The 20,479-nt window shown below is 36.9% G+C and overlaps 2 protein-coding genes across 2 annotated transcripts; both read left to right on the forward strand.

Annotated features, from left to right (window-relative positions):
• Window positions 1-4,160: 4,160 nt before the first annotated feature.
• On the forward strand, window positions 4,161-9,028 carry LOC127632677 (acidic mammalian chitinase-like). The gene is made up of 11 exons (XM_052111415.1): window positions 4,161-4,196; window positions 4,279-4,305; window positions 4,547-4,751; window positions 5,690-5,746; window positions 5,886-6,051; window positions 6,149-6,273; window positions 6,817-6,940; window positions 7,121-7,303; window positions 7,755-7,871; window positions 7,957-8,089; window positions 8,600-9,028. Exons 1-11 carry the CDS (start codon window positions 4,172-4,174, stop codon window positions 8,854-8,856), a joined length of 1,419 nt encoding a protein of 472 aa, XP_051967375.1. The 5' UTR covers window positions 4,161-4,171; the 3' UTR covers window positions 8,857-9,028.
• Window positions 9,029-9,486: 458 nt separating this feature from the next.
• LOC127632708 (acidic mammalian chitinase-like) lies at window positions 9,487-16,098 on the forward strand. Its single transcript, XM_052111445.1, has 5 exons — window positions 9,487-9,496; window positions 11,747-11,859; window positions 15,432-15,490; window positions 15,611-15,617; window positions 15,958-16,098. The coding sequence occupies exons 1-5, from the start codon at window positions 9,487-9,489 to the stop codon at window positions 16,096-16,098; spliced, it is 330 nt and encodes a 109-aa protein (XP_051967405.1).
• The last annotated feature ends 4,381 nt before the right edge of the window (window positions 16,099-20,479 follow it).

A 20,479-nucleotide genomic window follows, 5' to 3' on the forward strand; every position in this document is an offset into this window, starting at 1 on the left:
ATAAACACTTTGCAAGGATAATTATGTGATAATGCGGAAAAAAATATATTTCATTTCAAGCCATCCTTATAAAGCAAAAAATTTAATTCTGTCCTTTCTATTTTCACAGGTTTCCCTCCCAAACCCACCACTATACCAGGAACCACCACAACCGCAGACCCCCTCACATACTTCTGTGCTGGTAAACCAGATGGCTTGTACCCCAACCCTGCTGATCAGAGCACTTACTTCCAGTGCTTCCGTGGAAACACATACCTGCAGAAATGCCAGCCTGGTCTGGTCTTTGTTGATGCTTGTAAATGTTGTGACTGGCCTTAAGCAGAACATCACATATTGCAAAATTAGTGCACTCCTGCTGAAATTCATTCATTCTGTTCGATAGAGCTGTCTAGAATTCTCTTGTTGTAAAAATGATGTACTGTTATTCCTTTCTCTTTCAATAAAAATATTTATTGCAGTCAGAATTATTACATCTTTAAACTACACAAAGCTGCTCATCTAAAGAATAAAACAATGCTTTTAATGACAGACCATTTTTTAATGAATAATCTAATGAAGCTGAGCTATTTTGCTCCTGTTATTCACATTTAGTTCATAAAAATTCTTACTATGAAAACTTGAAAACCATTTTAGTTTGAATTCTCAAGGTTTAGCGCTAAAGTCAACACATTGACCCATGAATGTCAACTCTCACCATTAGCAGTGAAAACGTCCTGGTTACTTCCGTAACCTCCGTTCCCTGATGGAGGGAACGAGACGTTGTGTCGATATAGTGACACTAGGGGTCACTCTTGGGATCCCGAGACACCTCTGATCTTTGATAAAAGGCCAATGAGAACTTGCGAGTGGTATTTGTATGCCCCTCCCCCAGACATACGGGTATAAAGGAGGGGACATGCAAACCGCTCATTCAGGTTTTATGCTGAGGAGCCAAGAATAAGGTCCCGGCCATTGCAGCGGGTAGTTCAGTGTTGTGGCAGGAGGGACACAATGTCGCGTTCCCTCCATCAGGGAATGGAGGTTACGGAAGTAACCAGGATGTTCCCTATCTGTCACTCACTTGATAATGTGTCGATGTAGTGACACTAGGGGCCCCCTACAAAAATGCCACAACTAGCTGAACTGTGTTACGTGGATCTGTGGTTCAAGACGGCCAGACTACTGTGTGCCGCATATCCAGCGGGAAGACACCACGGAGACCACACCCTGCCCAGAGGGGGGTATTTTAAGTGGAAATACATCACATGGTCTTGCCGAGTCTAGTCGGAAGTATGTCCGACGGAAGTATGTGGAGAAGTCCCATGGGAAGGAGGCTCTACGAGCATGGTGACTGAGGCAGAGGGGCCCTTTCAAGGGATATGAAAGATGCTAAGCGCAAGCGATATTCCCGGCCGGCTGACACTGACCTGTTTGTTCCTGCTAAGTCATGGGACGAAACCGGCTCAACCCGGAGATTGTAGAATCTCACAAATGTGTTGGGTGTAGCCCAGCCTGCTGCTCTGCAAATGTCTGCTAGAGAGGCACCACTGGTCAGAGCCCAGGAGACCACCACACTCCTGGTGGAATGGGCTCGTAGCCCTGCAGGGGGCGGCACATGCTGAGCCTGGTAAGCACCAGTTATGGCATCAATGATCCAGTGGGCGATCCTCTGTTTGGAGACAGCGCTTCCTTTCCGCTGTCCACCAATGCAGACAAAGAGCTGCTCAGAGATCCTAAAGCTCTGTGTGCGATCCAAATAGATGTATTAAGCGCGCACTGGACACAGCAGCTTAACGCTAAGGCTGGGTCTGCCTCCTCCTGGGGCAGCACTTGCAGGTATACCACTTGATCCCTGAACGGGGTCTCAGGTTCATGTGAGAGTAGCCCAGACCGAACTCCAGGCACAGCCAAAGAAAGCAAACCAAAACCGCAACGTTTCCATGGTCATGCCCTCGCAATGAGGACATGACGCATCCACGCAAGATGTCTCGCGTGGGCAGCGCCCAGGCATGAAAGACAGCGATCGTGGCCGTCGGAAGGCGAGAGATATGAACCGCATCCAGGAATAACACACAATCGGAAGGGCATCTTAAAAAGACGCGTCTTTAATAAGACGTTCCGATGTGTGCCGCCTTTTTAGAAAAAACTTTTAGAAAGGAAAATATACGTCTTTCAGAATATACACTAAATGATCTGCTGAAGCGTCCAGGGGCGATCACTGCAGTGCAACTGTGCAGACAGGGGAGAAAGAGCTGTTTTGCACCGTAAGGATCCAGCAGAGGTGAGGAATGGAAGCCGTGGGAAATTCGGCTCACTGAACCATCGACCGCTCGGCTCTGAAGTGAATTCTAGTTGGCCTTTTATCAAAGATCAGAGGTGTCTTTGGCTCCCAAGAGCGACCACCTAGTGTCACTACATTGACACAATGTTGAGTGAGAGACAGATAGGGAACCTACTGTACCCAGAAGAATTCACTAGAAATGATGACACCATATATATGCATGAAAGCAATTAACAAAATAATTAAAGGCTATGGTGGGAATGTGTAAAAAATAAATGTGTTATAAAACTTCTAGACTTTAGTGGTTGAAAGTGTCTAGTCAAACTGCTTACTTGTCAGTGTGTATATATAGCTGGTGCCACAGCCAAGCTTTGTTTTATATAATGGTATTATATTAGAAATAAATTAGCTTTAAATAAATAAATATGTCCTGAACATTCTGGGGGCATTTTCCACTACTTTCCCAGACTTTTCTGATTTCTGCAGCTTGTACACATTCTCACATGCCCGCACATAATATTAAGAGCATCTTAATACAATAGTATATTATATTAACTTTTAAAATGATAAATAATATTATTAACACCTATCAGACAAGCTCCTACTCCCACCAACCAATAAGACCATTTTTGAGTTACAAAAACTACATAAAAACTGGTTTTATTGCCAATATTTATGATTTTAAATGTATTCTCGATTTGTATATTAACAAACAGTGTTCTTGCTGAGTAGTCTGCCCTCTGGGATCATTCATCTTGCCAAGATAACCTGAAAGGAACAGTTATGAAATCGCAAATTACCTTGCTACCTCATAAACTAAGACTCTCCTGATAACGGTACACTAACACCCTATACTTTATTTCTATTACAACTGATAAGCTATTAAAAGACTTTTAGAATACTATATATAGGCACAGATAAAATACTTTTTTATTTTTTTTATTTAATAGTACCACTTACTGTAATCGTTTTGTATTTATTAATTGAAATTAATGTGAAATAAAAAATTGCAATCTAAATAGTAAAACTTTTTATAGTGCTGGTTTTGAAAAAGAGATCATAAAGAGTCACATTGACTGCAACAGACTGAAAATTCAAATTTTAACAGTGTATTATGTGGTGTTGATAGCACACAAAACTTAAGATAAAATTGTCTTTACAAAGACCCCTGCGCATCATAATGACCTCAGAAGTGTTTGTTGTGCAAAAAACACTGCATGGAAACCTTCCATTTAGATACCACATCTTTTATAGTCATCAGAAGAACCAGAAGAACTCCGAAATAACTATATTTTAGTTATTTTCTTGCACTGAATATTCAGGAAACTATTCCAAAAATAAAACTCTCAGATTTTGTAAGTTCTATTCCCAGTTTTTGACTTAAAAGATTGCTTAGATAGATCATTTGTTAATTAGAGTTGAAAGGCAACAGCATGGTTTGGTGTTTTCTTTAGAAGATGCATGACACTGCAATTTCCATGGTAACAAAATAAAATAAAATACATATTGACATCTTAATGCACATTATATAGCTGTCAATTTTCATCTTATCTAAGTTTTAACGTTACGCAAATTTTACTGAAAAGGGCAAAGGTATTAAAGTGTTTCGCATGCTAATGTCTTTTCAGTCCATCATTTACAGGAGATAACATATCTTACACTGTCCCAATAAATCATCCTATATTTGGAGGCATAGCCAAAACCCAGCTCTCCTCAATACCTATATAAACTTTGGGGTCTTAATGTACTTTACGCATTTGTCTGGTTGAGGTTGCCCCAGGTATGTTATGACTAGAATTTCTGAGTTGAGAGTTTCACTTCGAATGTATATTTCTGCTATCATTCTAAATGTAATTAAGACATAATTTTCTTTGTTACATGTACACTTTTGAAAAGAAATTGGATTTGGAAATGGGGAAACTTACACTCATAGCAGGTAAGAGTAAATATACATTTGTATTAATGTTTTATTAATTCTATTATATTTGCCATTTACATAATATCATTGCACATTCTAGGCTTGGGCTTGGTGTTCTGCCATGTTGGTAAGTCATTTAATGCATATTGCATGAATTTACAATGCTAAAGTTGTCATTTTAATAAACTATCAATGATTGCTTTGTTGAGAACAGAGAGATGACAGTCATTATTCTGGGAAATTTCAGGAAATTTCATTATTCTAGAGAGATGAATGCATATTAATATTTCAGTGCATAAATGTCAGTACAAGAGCTTCACACATTGACTTTGTAGCTAACTAGTGCATATTTGTGTGTCTATGACTAGCCTTTTCCACGGAATTTGCCTGCTACTTTACAAACTGGTCTCAGTACAGACCTGGAATTGGGAAGTATACGCCCACAAATGTCGACCCCTTCCTTTGCACGCACCTTATCTATGCTTTCTCAATCATCAACTATTCCAACGAGCTTGTCACTTATGAGTGGAATGACGAGACTCTCTACAAGTCTTTTAATAACCTCAAGAACACGTATGTATAATAATTAAGTAAACAAAATACAAACTTTCACTTAATGATCTTGCTTAACATTTTTCAGATGATAATGTTCGTAAACTTTTTAAAGGGACAGCAAAAAAGGACAATTTTGTCACCATTACTCACTCTCATGTTGTTTCAAACCAGTATGACACTCTTTCTTCTGTTGAACATAAAAGGAAATGAAAGGCAGAATGATAACCTCAGTCACCATTCACTTTCATTGTATGGTAAAATGTAAATGAAAAGTGAGTGGAGACTGAGACAGTCAGTCCTTAAAGGGACAGCTCACCCAAAAATGAAAATTCTCTCATCATTTACTCTCATGATATCCTAGACGTGTATGACTTTCTTTCTTCTGCAGAACACAATCAACGATTTTCAGAAGAATTTCTCAGCTCTATTGGTCCTTGCAATGCAAGAGAATGGTGACCAAATCATTGAAGCTCCAAAAAGCACATAAATTCAGCATAATATTCATACATACGACTTAAACAGTGGTTTAATTCAAGTCTTCTGAAGCGAGCTAATTGGTTTTGGGTGATAAAATGGACCAACAGAGCTGAAATATTCTTCTAAAAATCTTAATTTGTGCCATGCATAAGAAAAAAAGTCATACACATCTGGAATGACATTATGCGTGAGTAAATGATGAGAATTAAAAAAATTGGTGAACTATTCCTTTAAAATTCTGCCTAGCATCTCCTTTTGATTTCCACAGATGAAAGAAAGTCATACAGGTTTGGAAAACACAAGATTGAGTAAATGATGACAGATTTTTTTTTTAATTATGTAATGACTGAAAATTTAAGATTCTGTATTTTATTAAACAATTATTCTAAAGACTTAAAATGTAACATTTAATGTACCTGCAGTTAGAAATGTTAACTTGGAATGACTCTTTGCTGAAATTTCTCTATTTATCCTCACAGAAATCCCCATCTTAAGACTCTTTTAGCTGTTGGTGGGTGGAACTTTGGTTCAACACAGTAAGCATTCATTAAAAATAATATAAATTATGATTTGTCCTGTCATAATCTGGAAAAACTATTTTGAGGTTGTTTTTTTAAGCACCATGTCAACCATAATGCAAAAAACTTAAAAGATTGTATCTCAAATCTATCTCAGGTTCACCATCATGGTGTCCACTCCAGCAAACCGTCAGAAGTTCATCAAGTCTTCCATCTCGTTCTTGAGAACTCATGGATTTGATGGTCTTGACTTGGATTGGGAGTACCCTGGATCAAGAGGCAGTCCTCCCGAAGACAAACAAAGATTCACACTGCTGTGCAAGGTCAGATTAGAGTCAAAGCCATTTTCAAGCACCTATGTGGTGCAATTTCCTGACCTAATCTCTTTTAATGTTTACTAAACTATTTTTCTCTTTGCAGGAACTTACTGAGGCCTATGAGGCCGAGGGTTTAGCTACTGGCAGACCTAAACTAATGCTTACTGCTGCAGTAGCAGCTGGCAAAGATACAATTGATGCTGGATACGAGATTGCAGAGATTGCCAAGTAAGTATGATGACTCTTGTTCCATCTTAATATGGATAGATTACCATGAGTAAGCCATTCGAAGGTTGTTTCCTGCGTAAAGTATTAACACTGTGGCGCTATCAAAACATTGCTCTGTTTGGTTGAGCATCCCGACCAGCCCAACATAGCAAAATACTGGTTCAACCAATGCTGTCAGTTTGGGGTGGGAATATCTGTTTGTTCTACCAATGGCAGATGGGGGAGGAGCTTGTTTGAATGTGATTTAAAATGCACTTTATATTCAAATTGGCTAATTATAAATGCATCTGGTAGTTCAGATCACAAATGTTTTAATCAAATCCTGCTTTAGTTTTTATAAACAAGATGAAGTGCAGCAAAATGTACTCACTGCCATTATCATCATCATGGAAGTCTCTTATATTTGCATATAATGTAGAATTTTAAATCAGATTTATATCTGCTTTACAGAGACAAAATTATGTGGGCAAGTGTAAATGGAATGTGCATATTAGTACCCAATAGGATAGGAATGCTGACTTGAGAGGATTTTTTTTATCCCAGGTACCTGGACTTTATCAATATCATGACTTATGACTTCCACGGAACTTGGGAAAGATTCACAGGACACAACAGCCCTCTGTATCAGGGGTCTAAAGATGAGGGAGACCTGATCTACTTCAATACTGTAAGAACTGATATCATGAAATACTGATATCCATTTTATGAGCTTATTTTCTGTGATGTATGTTTTGTAATATAATTTCACCTGAGATTTTCAAACCTCCCAAATAAAGGAGGGAAAAAAACACGTAACTACACAATTTATCATTTCCTCATTTGAAAATCATCAACTCTCCATGTTCAGGACTTTGCCATGAGCTATTGGAGGGACAATGGCACCCCTGTAGAGAAACTCAGAATGGGTTTCGCAACATACGGTCGCACTTTCCGTCTGACGACTTCAGAAACTGGAGTTGGAGCCCCAGCTAGTGGACCTGCTGCAGCAGGATCCTACACTCGTGAGGCCGGATTCTGGGCTTACTATGAGGTGGGATCTTTAGAACAACCATTTATTCCACAATATAAGGCCATAATGTTAAAGGATTATTTCATCCAAAAATCCATCAAAAATTATCATGTTGTTCCAAGCCCAAATGACTTTCTTTCTTCGGTGGAACGCAACAGGAGATGTGTGGCAGAATGTTAGGGACTGACAGCCCCAGTCACCATTCACTGGTTTGCACAGGGAAAAAAGGTGCAATGAAAGTGATTGGTGCCTGAGGCTGAGACATTCTGCCTAAAGTCTTCTTTTGTGTTTCTCAGAAGAAGAAAAAAAACATCATACACGTTTGGAACAACATGAGGGTGTAGAAACATTGACAGAACTTTCGTTTTTGAGTGAACTATTCCCATAAAAGTAATAATATTCACAAATGAATATTCACAATGAAAATGTAAAGCCTTCCCAACATCTATTATTACTGTCAACTTCTACATAGATCTGTGGCTTCCTTGAGGGAACAAAAATCCAGTGGATTGATGATCAAAAGGTACCTTATGCCACAAAAAACAATGAGTGGGTTGGATTTGACACCAAGGAGAGCTATGACACTAAGGTATGTTTGAGCTTATACTGGGGATTGGGTTCATTGACACAATTTGCCAGCAACTGACCACAAACTCCATTCTTTGCCTCTCAAGGTCCGTTATCTGAAAGAAAAGAAATTTGGAGGAGCCTTTGTGTGGGCCCTTGATCTGGATGACTTTGCTGGACAATTTTGTGGAGAGGGGAACCATCCTCTCATGGGTCATCTGCGCAATCTTCTGGATATTGGTAAGAATTCACAAGTTGTCATTGCAAAACTGGCAACTAAATGCTCACATAAAGCATTTTGTTCAATGCACTCATTGTGTTAATGTGTGTTGTTATATTGTGTTTATATTAAGGGTGGATGTTTAGAAGGTAACCATTGTTCTGCAAAAAGTCTTGCGACTTCACATAAAATGTTCATACACTGTATTTATTTGGAGTCCTGCACTGACCCAACCTTTGCCCCTAACCCTAACCTTTGTGGCATAAAATGCTAATCTTATTATTAACTTAATAAGCTTATACAATTTGTAATGTAGAAAATGTGTGAATAAATGTAGAAGTGAACATTTACCAAGATGAATAAATACTGTTCAAGTTTTGTGCAGCGTTAATTCATGTTAACTATTGTTAATTAATGCAACCTTATTGTAAAGTTTTACCAGGTTTTTATTATCTATCCTTAAAAAACAACATCAAACAAACATCACAAAACAATCAAAACTAATGCTAATCAAAATACTATTTTTTCAGATTTCCCTATCATGTCTACATCTACCACTCTCAGACCTAACATAACATCCACAGGAACCACCAGGTCAACTACCACAACCACCACTCATGCCCCAGGACCAGGATTCTGCAATGGAAAGCCAGATGGACTTTACCCCCACCCTGATGATCCCCAGAAGTTTTATAACTGTGCTGGAGGCAACACTTTCATGAGTTCCTGTGCTGAGGGCACAGTGTTTGATAAAAGCTGTAGTTGCTGCAGTTGGCCCAAACACTAAGGAATCATCGCTAATGTACAACTAATGACAAACCATCTACGGACTCTGAAACAGGATGCTGCAAATTTGCATACGCACACAAATGTAACTTTATGAAGGAACAATAGTGTGACTGCAAATTATTCCTTACTGTGCTCTGACTTCTTTCTGTTTGAGTGTATATTGAATGTGTAAAATGCCTCTTTTTAAATGATTGTAAATCTGTTTCTTTTTCCTTTTTGCTATGAAGAAATTAATAAACTGACTTATCATCTTTGGAGACTTTTATGTAAAAATATGTTATTTGACAGATGCAACTACAAACTGCACATTGAATCACTCAAAAAGTTTACAAATCCCAAAAAAGTAACTCAAAAGCAACTTCTCAAAATAAAACATCAAACATGTAAAAGAAAATTATATAATGTGAATAACAACTTATATTTCGGACTGTTTCTCACACAAAACTAACACACAAGTAACATGGACTACTCTTATCACAATTTGATGGTGCATACATGTCATTTTGGAAGCTTGATTCAGTCCCCGTTCTTTGTTATCACATTGGAAAAAAATTACAAACAGACATTCTGCCAATCTTCTACTTTTTGTGTTCTACAAAGAAAGACCTTATTAGACCATCATGTTGTCATGGAAACCTGTACTAGTATATTTTCTAACAGTTCATAATCATACAGGTCTGGCTTTGGTTGCACCAAATATATCCTCCAATCCGATACAAAGAAGGATATTTATCTGGAAGTGTTGTGCTGGAATAGTGATTACATTTCTGTGTATTTACTTCAGACTTCTGTACTTAAGAAGTATAACCGACAATTTCTTTTGTTAGAATTATTTAGTTGGCACATGAACTCCAAAACAGTACAATTAATTTAATATATACAGTATATGTGTATGCATATACAGTCAGGTCCATAAATATTTGGACATCGACACAATTCTAATCTTTTTGTCTCTATACACCACCACAATGGATTTGAAATGAAACGAACAAGATGTGCTTTAACTGCAGAATTTCAGCTTTAATTTGAGGGTATTTACATCCAAATCAGGTGAACGGTGTAGGAATTACAACAGTTTGTATATGTGCCTCCCACTTTTTAAGGGACCTAAAGTAATGGGACAATTGGCTGCTCAGCTGTTCCATGGCCACGTGTGTGTTATTCCCTCATTATCCCATTTACAAGGAGCAGATAAAAGGTCCAGAGTTCATTTCAAGTGTGCTATTTGCATTTGGAATCTGTTGCTGTCAACTCTCAATATGAGATCCAAAGAGCGGTCACTATCAGTGAAGCAAGCCATCATTAGGCTGACAATTCAAAACAAACCCATCAGAGAGATAGCAAAAACATTAGGTGTGGCCAAATCAACTGTTTGGAACATTCTTAAAAAGAAAAAACGCACCGGTGAGCTCAGCAACACCAAAAGACCCGGAAGACCACGGAAAACAACTGTGGTGGATGACCGAAGAATTCTTTCCCTGGTGAAGAAAACACCCTTCACAACAGTTGGCCAGATCAAGAACACTCTCCAGGAGGTAGGTGTATGTGTGTCAAAGTCAACAATCAAGAGAAGACTTCACCAGAGTGAATACAGAGGGTTCACCACAAGATGTAAACCATTGGTGAGCCTCAAAAACAGGAAGGCCAGATTAGAGTTTGCCAAACAACTAAAAAAGCCTTCACAGTTCTGGAACAACATCCTATGGACAGATGAGACAAAGATCAACTTGTACCAGAGTGATGGGAAGAGAAGAGTATGGAGAAGGAAAGGAACTGCTCATGATCCAAAGCATACCACCTCAACAGTGAAGCATGGTGGTGGTAGTGTCATGGCGTGGGCATGTATGGCTGCCAATGGAACTGGTTCTCTTGTATTTATTGATGATGTGACTGCTGACAAAAGCAGCAGGATGAATTCTGAAGTGTTTCGGGTTTATTATCTGCTCATATTCAGCCAAATGCTTCAGAACTCATTGGACGGCGCTTCACAGTACAGATGGACAATGACCCGAAGCATACTACGAAAGCAACCAAAGAGTTTTTTAAGGGAAGGAAGTGGAATGTTATGCAATGGCCAAGTCAATCACCTGTCCTGAATCAGATTGAGCATGCATTTCACTTGCTGAAGACAAAACTGAAGGAAAAATACCCCAAGAACAAGCAGGAACTGAAGACAGTTGCAGTAGAGGCCTGGCAGAGCATCACCAGGGATTAAACCCAGCGTCTGGTGATGTCTATGCATTCCAGACTTCAGGCTGTAATTGACTAATTACAATACTTGCAACCAAGTATTAAAAAGTGAAAGTTTGATTTATGATTGTTAATCTGTCCCATTACTTTTGGTCCCTTAAAAAGTGGGAGGCACATATACAAACTGTTGTAATTCCTACACCGTTCACCTGATTTGGATGTAAATACCCTCAAATTAAAGCTGAAAGTCTGCAGTTAAAGCACATCTTGTTCGTTTAATTTCAAATCCATTGTGGTGGTGTATAGAGCCAAAAAGATTAGAATTATGTTGATGTCCCAATATTTATGGACCTGACTGTATATATATATGTGTGCGTGTGTGTGTGTGTGTGTGTGTGTGTGTGCGTGTGTGTGTGCGTGTGTGTGTGGGCGGGTTATGGTGGACATATTATTAAGGTTACAAACTGGTAATTACAAGGTTATTATGCTATAAATGTGGTTTATGGAGGCATTTCTATTGTCCCCATAATTCAAATCACTTAAAAAACATACTAAAAGTTTTTTTTTGAGGGTTATATTTAGGGGTAGGGTTAGGGGATAGAATCTCTAGTTCGTACAGTATAAAAATAATTATATCTATGGAGAGTCCTCATAAGCATAGCCGTACCAACGCGTGCGTGCGTGCGTGTGTACATTAGGTACAAACTTGTGTACTCATTTAATCTATGCATTTGCCATTATAAACTATGCCAATAAGATAGCAGGCAGTGAGTGGAATGATGTGGCCCTCTACTCAACCTTTAACCCATTTGTGCCCAAATTTTTCTGAATGGTTTCATGCATATAGTCATGCTAATAGTGTCCTATATGAACATGTTCTGCATTTATTTTCCCAAGTTATTTTTCTTCTTCTTGAAAATCATATTTGAATGTGCGGCAATTTTAGTTGCCGGTGGGCAAATATGTTGTATGCACACCTTCAATGTCAAATTTGAATAGGAGGAGAACATTTGGCATCTTTCTCAAAATAACTGCTTTCTAACAGATCAATCTTTATTCATAAACAAATGTATTATGTGTAAAGACATTCACTTCAAACCCAAAATAGCTGCTTCTAGTTTATAATCTCTTGAATTTGAAAATAAATTATTAAAATGTCGAAATTATCTTGAATAAATGGGGATTTAAACAGTCATCAACAAACCCATTTACTTAAAGTGGTGGAACATAGTGCAGAACAAAGTGCAGACATTAAGTTGCCCTAACAGGTCATTGTGTATCAAAAAGTTAAATGAAAATAAATATAATTAATGCATTAACTCCCATGGCGCTGGAGAAAACTCTGGGCAACCAGCCTTTGGAAGGAGAGGAGATCTCTGTCTCCCTCTTTACATGACTGGCATGAATGAATGAATGAAAGAATGAATTTTCAATGGGTGGGTTTTGAATGAATGAAATAATTAATAAATACATGTTTTGTTTTTGGGTTGGTTTTGAATGAATGAAATAATTAATAAATACATGTTTTGTTTTTGTGTCATGCCACCTAACATATAGACCCCATCCTTCCAACCTGCCACCCCCGCAGCCTCACCTCCCACTTCCCATTACACCTTTATGTACCTGTAATAACACCAGGCATTGACAATAGCACTGTTGTGTGCCCAGCTGTAGCATGGCCAACACCACTTCTTTGATCGGATCCCAATCTGGTAAAGGTTTACACATTGGTCATGCAGGTCAACACCTCCCATATGTGCATTTCAGTCTTTATACTGTAGGTGATTTCATAAAATAATGTAAATCTAAACTCTTTACTTGTCTGAATTTCAACTTTATAATGGAATCATAAGCTACGAGTCATTAGAAGTATTAGGGTCCTTGACCGATTAGAATGAAACGCATCCAAACGGGATGAAGGGGTCTCAATATTTTGCCCCTTACAGGACATAATATCATAAAAGATAAACTACAGCAATTAATCCCATGCTTTAAGTTATGTTTAGCTGGAATATTACAAAAACAAAAAGCACTAAAAAAGTATACCTTAACACAGTATACCACATTTCCCAATGATATATGTACTTACAAGGCATTTACCCACCGGCAACTATTGTTGCCGCTTGGACTTTTGACTAAGTATACAAGACACTATAGATCTCTTGTAATATTTGTTTTGTTTGGGTGATTTGGTTGTTTTCTTGCAAGTCATTGAGATATAAAACGTGGATAGAATCTAGAAAAATACTTACAAAAGGAAAATGACAACAAAACACTGCGGAAACTATAGTTGCCGGTGGGCTTAAATGCACTTAAGAACCGGTAAGTTTGTGGTTCAACTTGGAGTCTTAATTTGGCACATGTTTTGCTGTGTGACAAAGAGTTCACAAAAATGCTTGTTCCACTTCTGTAGAAATTCTCAAATGAAAACTTTGCTATCTGTCAGGGACCAGGGCTCAGGCCTGTATGTTCTGTAGGGAATAAAGGAAATGTGACATTTAGAAGTTAACTTTAAATTGCCCTCATTCTCACACTATTATATGTAAGGATATTTGGTATGCTAAATTTAGAAGGGAATTTAGTGTCTTGAATTATGTGAGCTATGAACTAAATTAAACTGTCCTTATTGTACCTTATTAGGTAATGAAATGTATATTAGTTAATAATTAGTCGCATTCGACAACCATTATAAATTAGATAAATGACAAATAACTAGATTATTTGTCTTAATAGATTCTCCACCATTGAAATCGTAATACAATGTCTAGTTGTATCAGCTCACAATTTCTACTGTAAGGAATTAGCTTTAATAAGTGAATTATGATTAATTCACTTATTGGAGTGATATTATTCTCATGCCTTATTGAAAATAATATCACACGTATTTATGTACAGCTTTGAAGCTAAATGTTTTAGAAACAAGGATGAGATTATTTATCAAAATATACCACAGTCACATCGTCTTTGAACACAGACAAACTTTATTACTAGTCTAAACATAAATCTAATCTAAAACATATATACATGAGACAGGTTGGTGAAAAGAGTGATAGAATGTGAAATAAAATGATCAGTACAGTGAAAATGAACTTTATGGAGTCTGTTGACAATACCTTGGAACACTACATCGATTTACTATCAGATTACCCAGATTATTTAATTAATACACCAGCACTTTGAGCACAATATTGGAAATGTACTTGAGTGTCTTTGTGGTGTTTCCTTGCATTCTTTGTGTTGCTTGGTTCTTGGCGCTTGGTCGAAAGTTCGTTCCATCTATGTTTTTAACCTCTGTATGATCGAAGTTATTGTCTGTATGAATTATGGGGTTAGCTTTGAAGCGAGGCCGTAGAGAGTGATGAGCTTTCTCGGGACGTCGATTCCTTTATTGGGCCTCACATGGCATCGACCTGGCAGTCAGCGGAGCGACCAGACGAAGCACGTGCATGCAGAAGAGAGGAGAGCCGAAGAAGGAGAGACAAGAGGCAAGAGTGCGTGTTCTTCCTGTTTGGAAAAATTTGAACTGAAATTGGCCGCATCCCCAAAGGTGTCCTGCGCCAATCAGAAGTGACTTTTCAGAGCCACATGGTCAACTGGGCTGTCTTTTCCGAGAGTCGATTTATGGTTCTTTGTTCTAGAGTCTTAAAAATCTCCCGTTCATAAATAGTGTATATTTAATCATGAGCGTTTATATCTTGAGAATGGTAGAAGAGACAAGAAATTCGTTGTCATCAGCTTTCTCTGAAATACATCATTGTATTTTATCAAGTTAAACCTTATAGTTACCATTCTTAGTAGTATGAGATGAATCATACAAAATGAAAGATTATATTTATCAATTATAGATGATTGCTCATCGTTACACTCATTTTAAACAGGTCCATCGGTCTATAATCATTAATTTGTCAGGTACAACATTACCACAGTTCAAAGCGATTTTCAGCATTATCTAGCAAGGCTAGATAAAGATGAAATGTCTTAGAGTTGTGCAAATCTGATGGCCCTTGTAACCTTACACAGAACAGCCTCGTTTAACTGTGTGGGGGTTCCGGCTGAAGGCCTGTCATTTATGACGTTGAAACATTCCAAACTGAAAGACTGGGTTTTTCCATAGATTCAAATCATGTTGCTGGATATATAATCTTACATTCTCTGTTGTAAATATACACACAGTATATAAAAACATATATGGCTCATTCACAAAGTTCATGATTAAATTTGCTGTATGAGCTATTTTGCTAGTTATTTTGCCAAAACGTAAATATGTATAGCCACATTACCAGAGTTTGCATTACCATTTATGGCATGTGTAAAGCACATGCAATAAATTTACATGGTTTCACCAGATTCTCCAATATGTTGGATAACTGGATCAACCATCAGATATTCATCAAGTCTTCCATAGAATTCCTTAGAAAGCATACATTTGATGGACTGGATTTGTAATAGGGAACGCACTGCAGAGGAACCACCTGAAGATAAGCTAAAATTGCACTCTATTGTGCAAGGTTAAAGACAAATATATTTTCATATAGTTCCAAGGTGTTTTTTCTGCATTGCAGAAGAAAAGTAGGGACGAGTCAAAATAAAAAAAATTGTTATCAACATAATGTCTTTATGTGTGTTATCACAAATGCTGTCGATAGAGCTCATATGGTATATATCAGTGTATGATATGGTCCAAGTTTCCACTGAAAATGGAATCGTGAGACATCACAGTCCTATGTACAGTAGTATCCAAGACAAGGAGAATATACGTGTACACAATCACAGTAAGTGGATTGGCATCCAGCATATGATAATGTTCAGATAATATGAGCATTGGCTTCAATTCAGTGAACAACTTCAATATGGGACTGGGTAGTTTGCATGCAATTAAACTGTAATATAATTTTTGTCTTGCATGCAGGATTATGCCCTACAATATCAAAGAGTCCATGGAGCACCTGTTGAGAAGTTATTGATGGGCTTTGCCACTTATGGCCGCTCCTTCACCTACATTCAGAGAGGTGTTGGTGCACATTCACTGAGCAGGGAGGAGAATTTATAGTAAAAATGTACTTAAATATTGATCTTTTTCTCATCCACACCTATCAAATTGCTTCTGGAGACATTGGAGTCATATGGATTACTTTTATGCTGACTTTTGGAGTTTCAGAATTTTTCACCCAATTCACTTGCATTGTGTGGACTAAAAGAGCTGCTAAAAATCTTAATTTTTGTTCTGCTGAAGAAAGAAAGTCACACACATCTGGGATGGCATGAGGGTAAGTAAATTATGAGAGAATTTCCATTTTTGGGTGACCTTTTCCTTCAAGCTTTAATATGAATATTCTCTTTTTGTTTTTCAAGATTTGTCGTTTCCTAAATGGTGGGGTGATTCAGTGGCTAGATGACCAGAAAGTTCAATTTTCTGTTAAAAGCAGTGAATGGGTGGTCTTTGACTTTATAAAGAGCTTTGAGATAAAGGTACATATCTTCTCATCTAATGCCATGCTACTCTTATGTCCATCCTTACAGGTTATGTAACATAACATCAAATATAACCCCTCTGCTTTATATTGTTCAGATAAAATACATACAGGAACATAGCTTTGGGGGAGCGTTTGTATGGGCTCTGGACCTAGATGATTTTTCTGGAAATTTGTGTGGACAAGGCACATGTAAAGCACATGTAAAAGCTTGTACTACTAAGTTTGAATGCATTTTTGGAACTTTCAGATATATGTTTATTTATCTGCTACAGGAGCAAAATGAGAAATGCATCTTTCCGTGACTACAATTGACCAGCCTTTCCATCAACCCTAATGTAGCAGTTGGGCAGAGCTCTTCACCACCAACAACATGTGAGTAGTCCCTCAGCTCTCTTCCAGCACTGGAAAGTAAGTTTTGTGCGAACAGACCAGACAGGTTTTATCGCATATCAGAGTACCTTAACTCTTTTTATTTATGCCATGAGGGCAAGACAAATATCACCTGGTGTATCCCTGCCATTTTAAATAATTCAAGGACAATACAGCCATCACAGATGATCACTTTCATTGCATTATGCACTGCAAGGATCCTAATTCAATGTCATAGTCCTATAGGAGCATTGTACAGATTTGACTGAGCATAGAAAAGGATACCTACCTAAATTCTATACTTTAAATACTGTGATGTGGGATACTTGTGGGAATTGTGGTTGTCACTCTGAAGTCTTTTTAACTCATGAGTCTGCTGTAAAATTGCCCATTTTTGTTTTGTTTTGTACCTTTGAGACATTTTAATCACCAGCTTGAGCTCAATGTAATTATTATTGCTCATGTATACTGGATATTGTAAATAACTGTTTACCTCTACACAATTAATGTGAAACAAAACATTTATTACTGAGTATATTTTAATACTGTAAAATTGTTCTATGATAATATGTTGTTATTGTAGTTGTAGTAAATAATACTAATAATACATTTAAAAGTAAGCAAGCAACATGTCTGTGTATATTATCTATAGAATAGGCATACTGGCTCTGCCGTAATGTGACCAACTTCTAAATATGAATTATTATTTTTAACACTATCCTTTAACTGTATTATTGAAAATACGTTTTCTTTTAAATACCTTAATTAAAGGATTGATCAAGGAACAACAATACAAATAGTACTAACAATTACCAATCTTTACATGGTTCCAAAAATGAATAAATACAGGAATTGGATCTGAATTGAGATTTATTTATTTTTTAAATACAATATAAAAATAGGAAAAACGATATTCATTCATTCACTTAATGGTTAAATGAGCCTAAACCAAGACTTAAAATTAGTGGCTTACCAATAAAAATAAGTTGTCAACATAATATAATACACTCAAAAAACGAAATAAAATGTATATATATATTGAGATTTACAAATTTTAATTTCATGACAAAATTCAACAAAGAAAGAGTAATCTTTCACAGAATAGAATAATAAAAATATACTTTGTGTTTATTAATTTAATTTAAATCTTAAAAATAGGCTAGATTTATTAATTGATTGATATTAAATTGTAAAGACTCTTTTAGGATATCTATTTATGTTATATATTAAGAATATAAATGTTTACCACATCTATACCACAGCATCTGTTATCACAATCAAAATAATAAATAAATAAATACATGCAGTACAAAGTTTTGAAATACTTGACTGAAATGTTTCACATGATCTTAAAAATCTTTTGATCTGAAGGCGTATGCTTAAATGTTTGAAATTAGTTTTGTAAACAAAAATATAATTGTGCCACCATATTCATTTATTTAATTATAAAACTAAGATTTAATTAATAAAAAAGTTTTTGAAATGGATGACTTGGACCAAATAATATAGAAAAGAAGCCAATAAGTGCCCAACATAAATGGGAACTCCTTCAATACTGTTTAAAAAGCATCCCAGGGTTATACCTCAAGAAGCTGGTTGAGAAAATGCCAAGAGTACATTTCTGCAAATTATGCAAAGGGTGACTACTTTGAAGATCCTAAAATATAACACAATTTTGATTTATTTTAGATTTGTTTAATCACAACATAATTCCCATAATTCCATTTATGTTTGTCCATAGTTTTGATGACTTTACCATTATTCTAAATGAGAAAAAAAAAAAAAATTATAATAAAGAATGAGTGTTTCAAAACTTTTGACCGGTAGTGTACATACATACACTGTTATATTAATAAAGTTTTAATTAAGTTTTTTGAATTTTATTTAGTTTAACATTACACAATTCAATTTGTTGGAATTTTGTTGTGAACTTGAAATGCGTAAATCTTCAAAATAGCCTCAAATATTTTGGGGGGTGCATTTCTTGTTTGCAATGGTTGCAATGATGATGGACAGGTTGACGGATGAGATCAGACTTGTGCTAACATGTGTGTGTACACGTGCTGAAAGTTCATTAGGCATTTTGAGAGTTTGTTCATTTCTATTCAGCGTTCGCCTTTGTGAATGCTTCATATGTTTTGAAATGGCATTATTACTGAATATAATATGGAACAGCTAGTGTTTTACCTGAACTGTCTGTGAGTAGTGATGATGATTTCAACTGTTTTCATGCTGTGATGCTAAATGGATCAGTTCTACAGTGAAAGACCATAATTATTAGATGAGAATGGTACAGTAGCAATATGTTTTATTATGGTTGAAATAATTTGTGTTATGTTTTCCTCTTTCCTGCTGTTTTCCTGCCTGCAATTCACTTTCTTTTGTGTGTCTTTGCAGTGGCGGAGCTAGGGGTGGCCAGGGGTGGCCGTGGCCACCATGGACCAAAGCCTGACCACCCCATTGGCCACCCCACTCGCAATTGCTGTTTTAGTAATTTTTTTTGTCATTTTTGGGCACAATTTAAGTCTTTAGAGGTGAAATCATCTCTGTACAAATCTAAAAACTTAACATGTGTGCCACCAAGGTCGCCAAACCTCTCCGTCCCGGGTGTCATTGTATCCACTCACCTCCGCCCCACAGTGTGCTATAAAAATGCTGCCCGAACATTTCTGTGCCATTACAGACTGATCACTTGCCCCTGCCTGGCCACCCCTTTGAAAAACTCCTGGCTCCGCCCCTGTGTCTTTGCAGAATGTGCATGTCTTCCTTTAAGGGGAAAAGGTGATTTGGAAAACATTAAGTCAGTATCATTTACATTTATTTGTACAGTGTTTTTAATAATACATACTGTTTTATAGTTGCTTCACAGAGAACATCAAACTTTTTGAGTACAATGTTTATAATGTATGGTCCAAATAAATATGTTTATTTGTATTGCATGTAGTTCTTTTTTTATGGTACACTTTATTGTGTGGCTGCTAAGACATCCTTATTTCCTACACAAGAACAATAAATTCAATCTATCAACAGGATCAGTTGTTCAGTCAAACTAAAACATTTAATGGTTTTTTTAATTAATAATAATTAACATAATTATTATCATCTAATAATTATGGTCATTAGTGAGTGAAAGAGATAGTGAGTGAGTGAGTAAGTGAGTGAGTGAGTGAGTGAAAGAGATAGTGAGTGAGTAAGTGAGTGAGTGAGTGAAAGAGATAGTGAGTGAGTGAGTAAGTGAGTGAGTGAGTGAAAGAGATAGTGAGTGAGTGAGTGAGTGAGTGAGTGAAAGAGATAGTGAGTGAGTGAGTGAGTGAGTGAGTGAGTGAGTGAGTGAGTGAGTGAGTGAGTGAAACAGATAGTGAGTGAGTGCAACACTGCCTGCTGCAGCCATGAAGCCAGCAAACGAACTGCATCACGAAAATTGGATTGAGTCAATATAATGTTTATAATGGGAAAAAAGGTTATGCCTTTAAAAAAAAGGTTATACCGTCTTCTGCATGTTTCCATTCAAATGGCGAGTGTGTGATTGAGTGAAAGATATAGTGAGTGAGTGAGTGAGTGAGTGAGTGAGTGAGTGAGTGAGTAAGT

The sequence above is a fragment of the Xyrauchen texanus genome, chromosome 39, assembly GCF_025860055.1.
Source record: "Xyrauchen texanus isolate HMW12.3.18 chromosome 39, RBS_HiC_50CHRs, whole genome shotgun sequence".
Taxonomy (NCBI): domain Eukaryota; kingdom Metazoa; phylum Chordata; class Actinopteri; order Cypriniformes; family Catostomidae; genus Xyrauchen; species Xyrauchen texanus.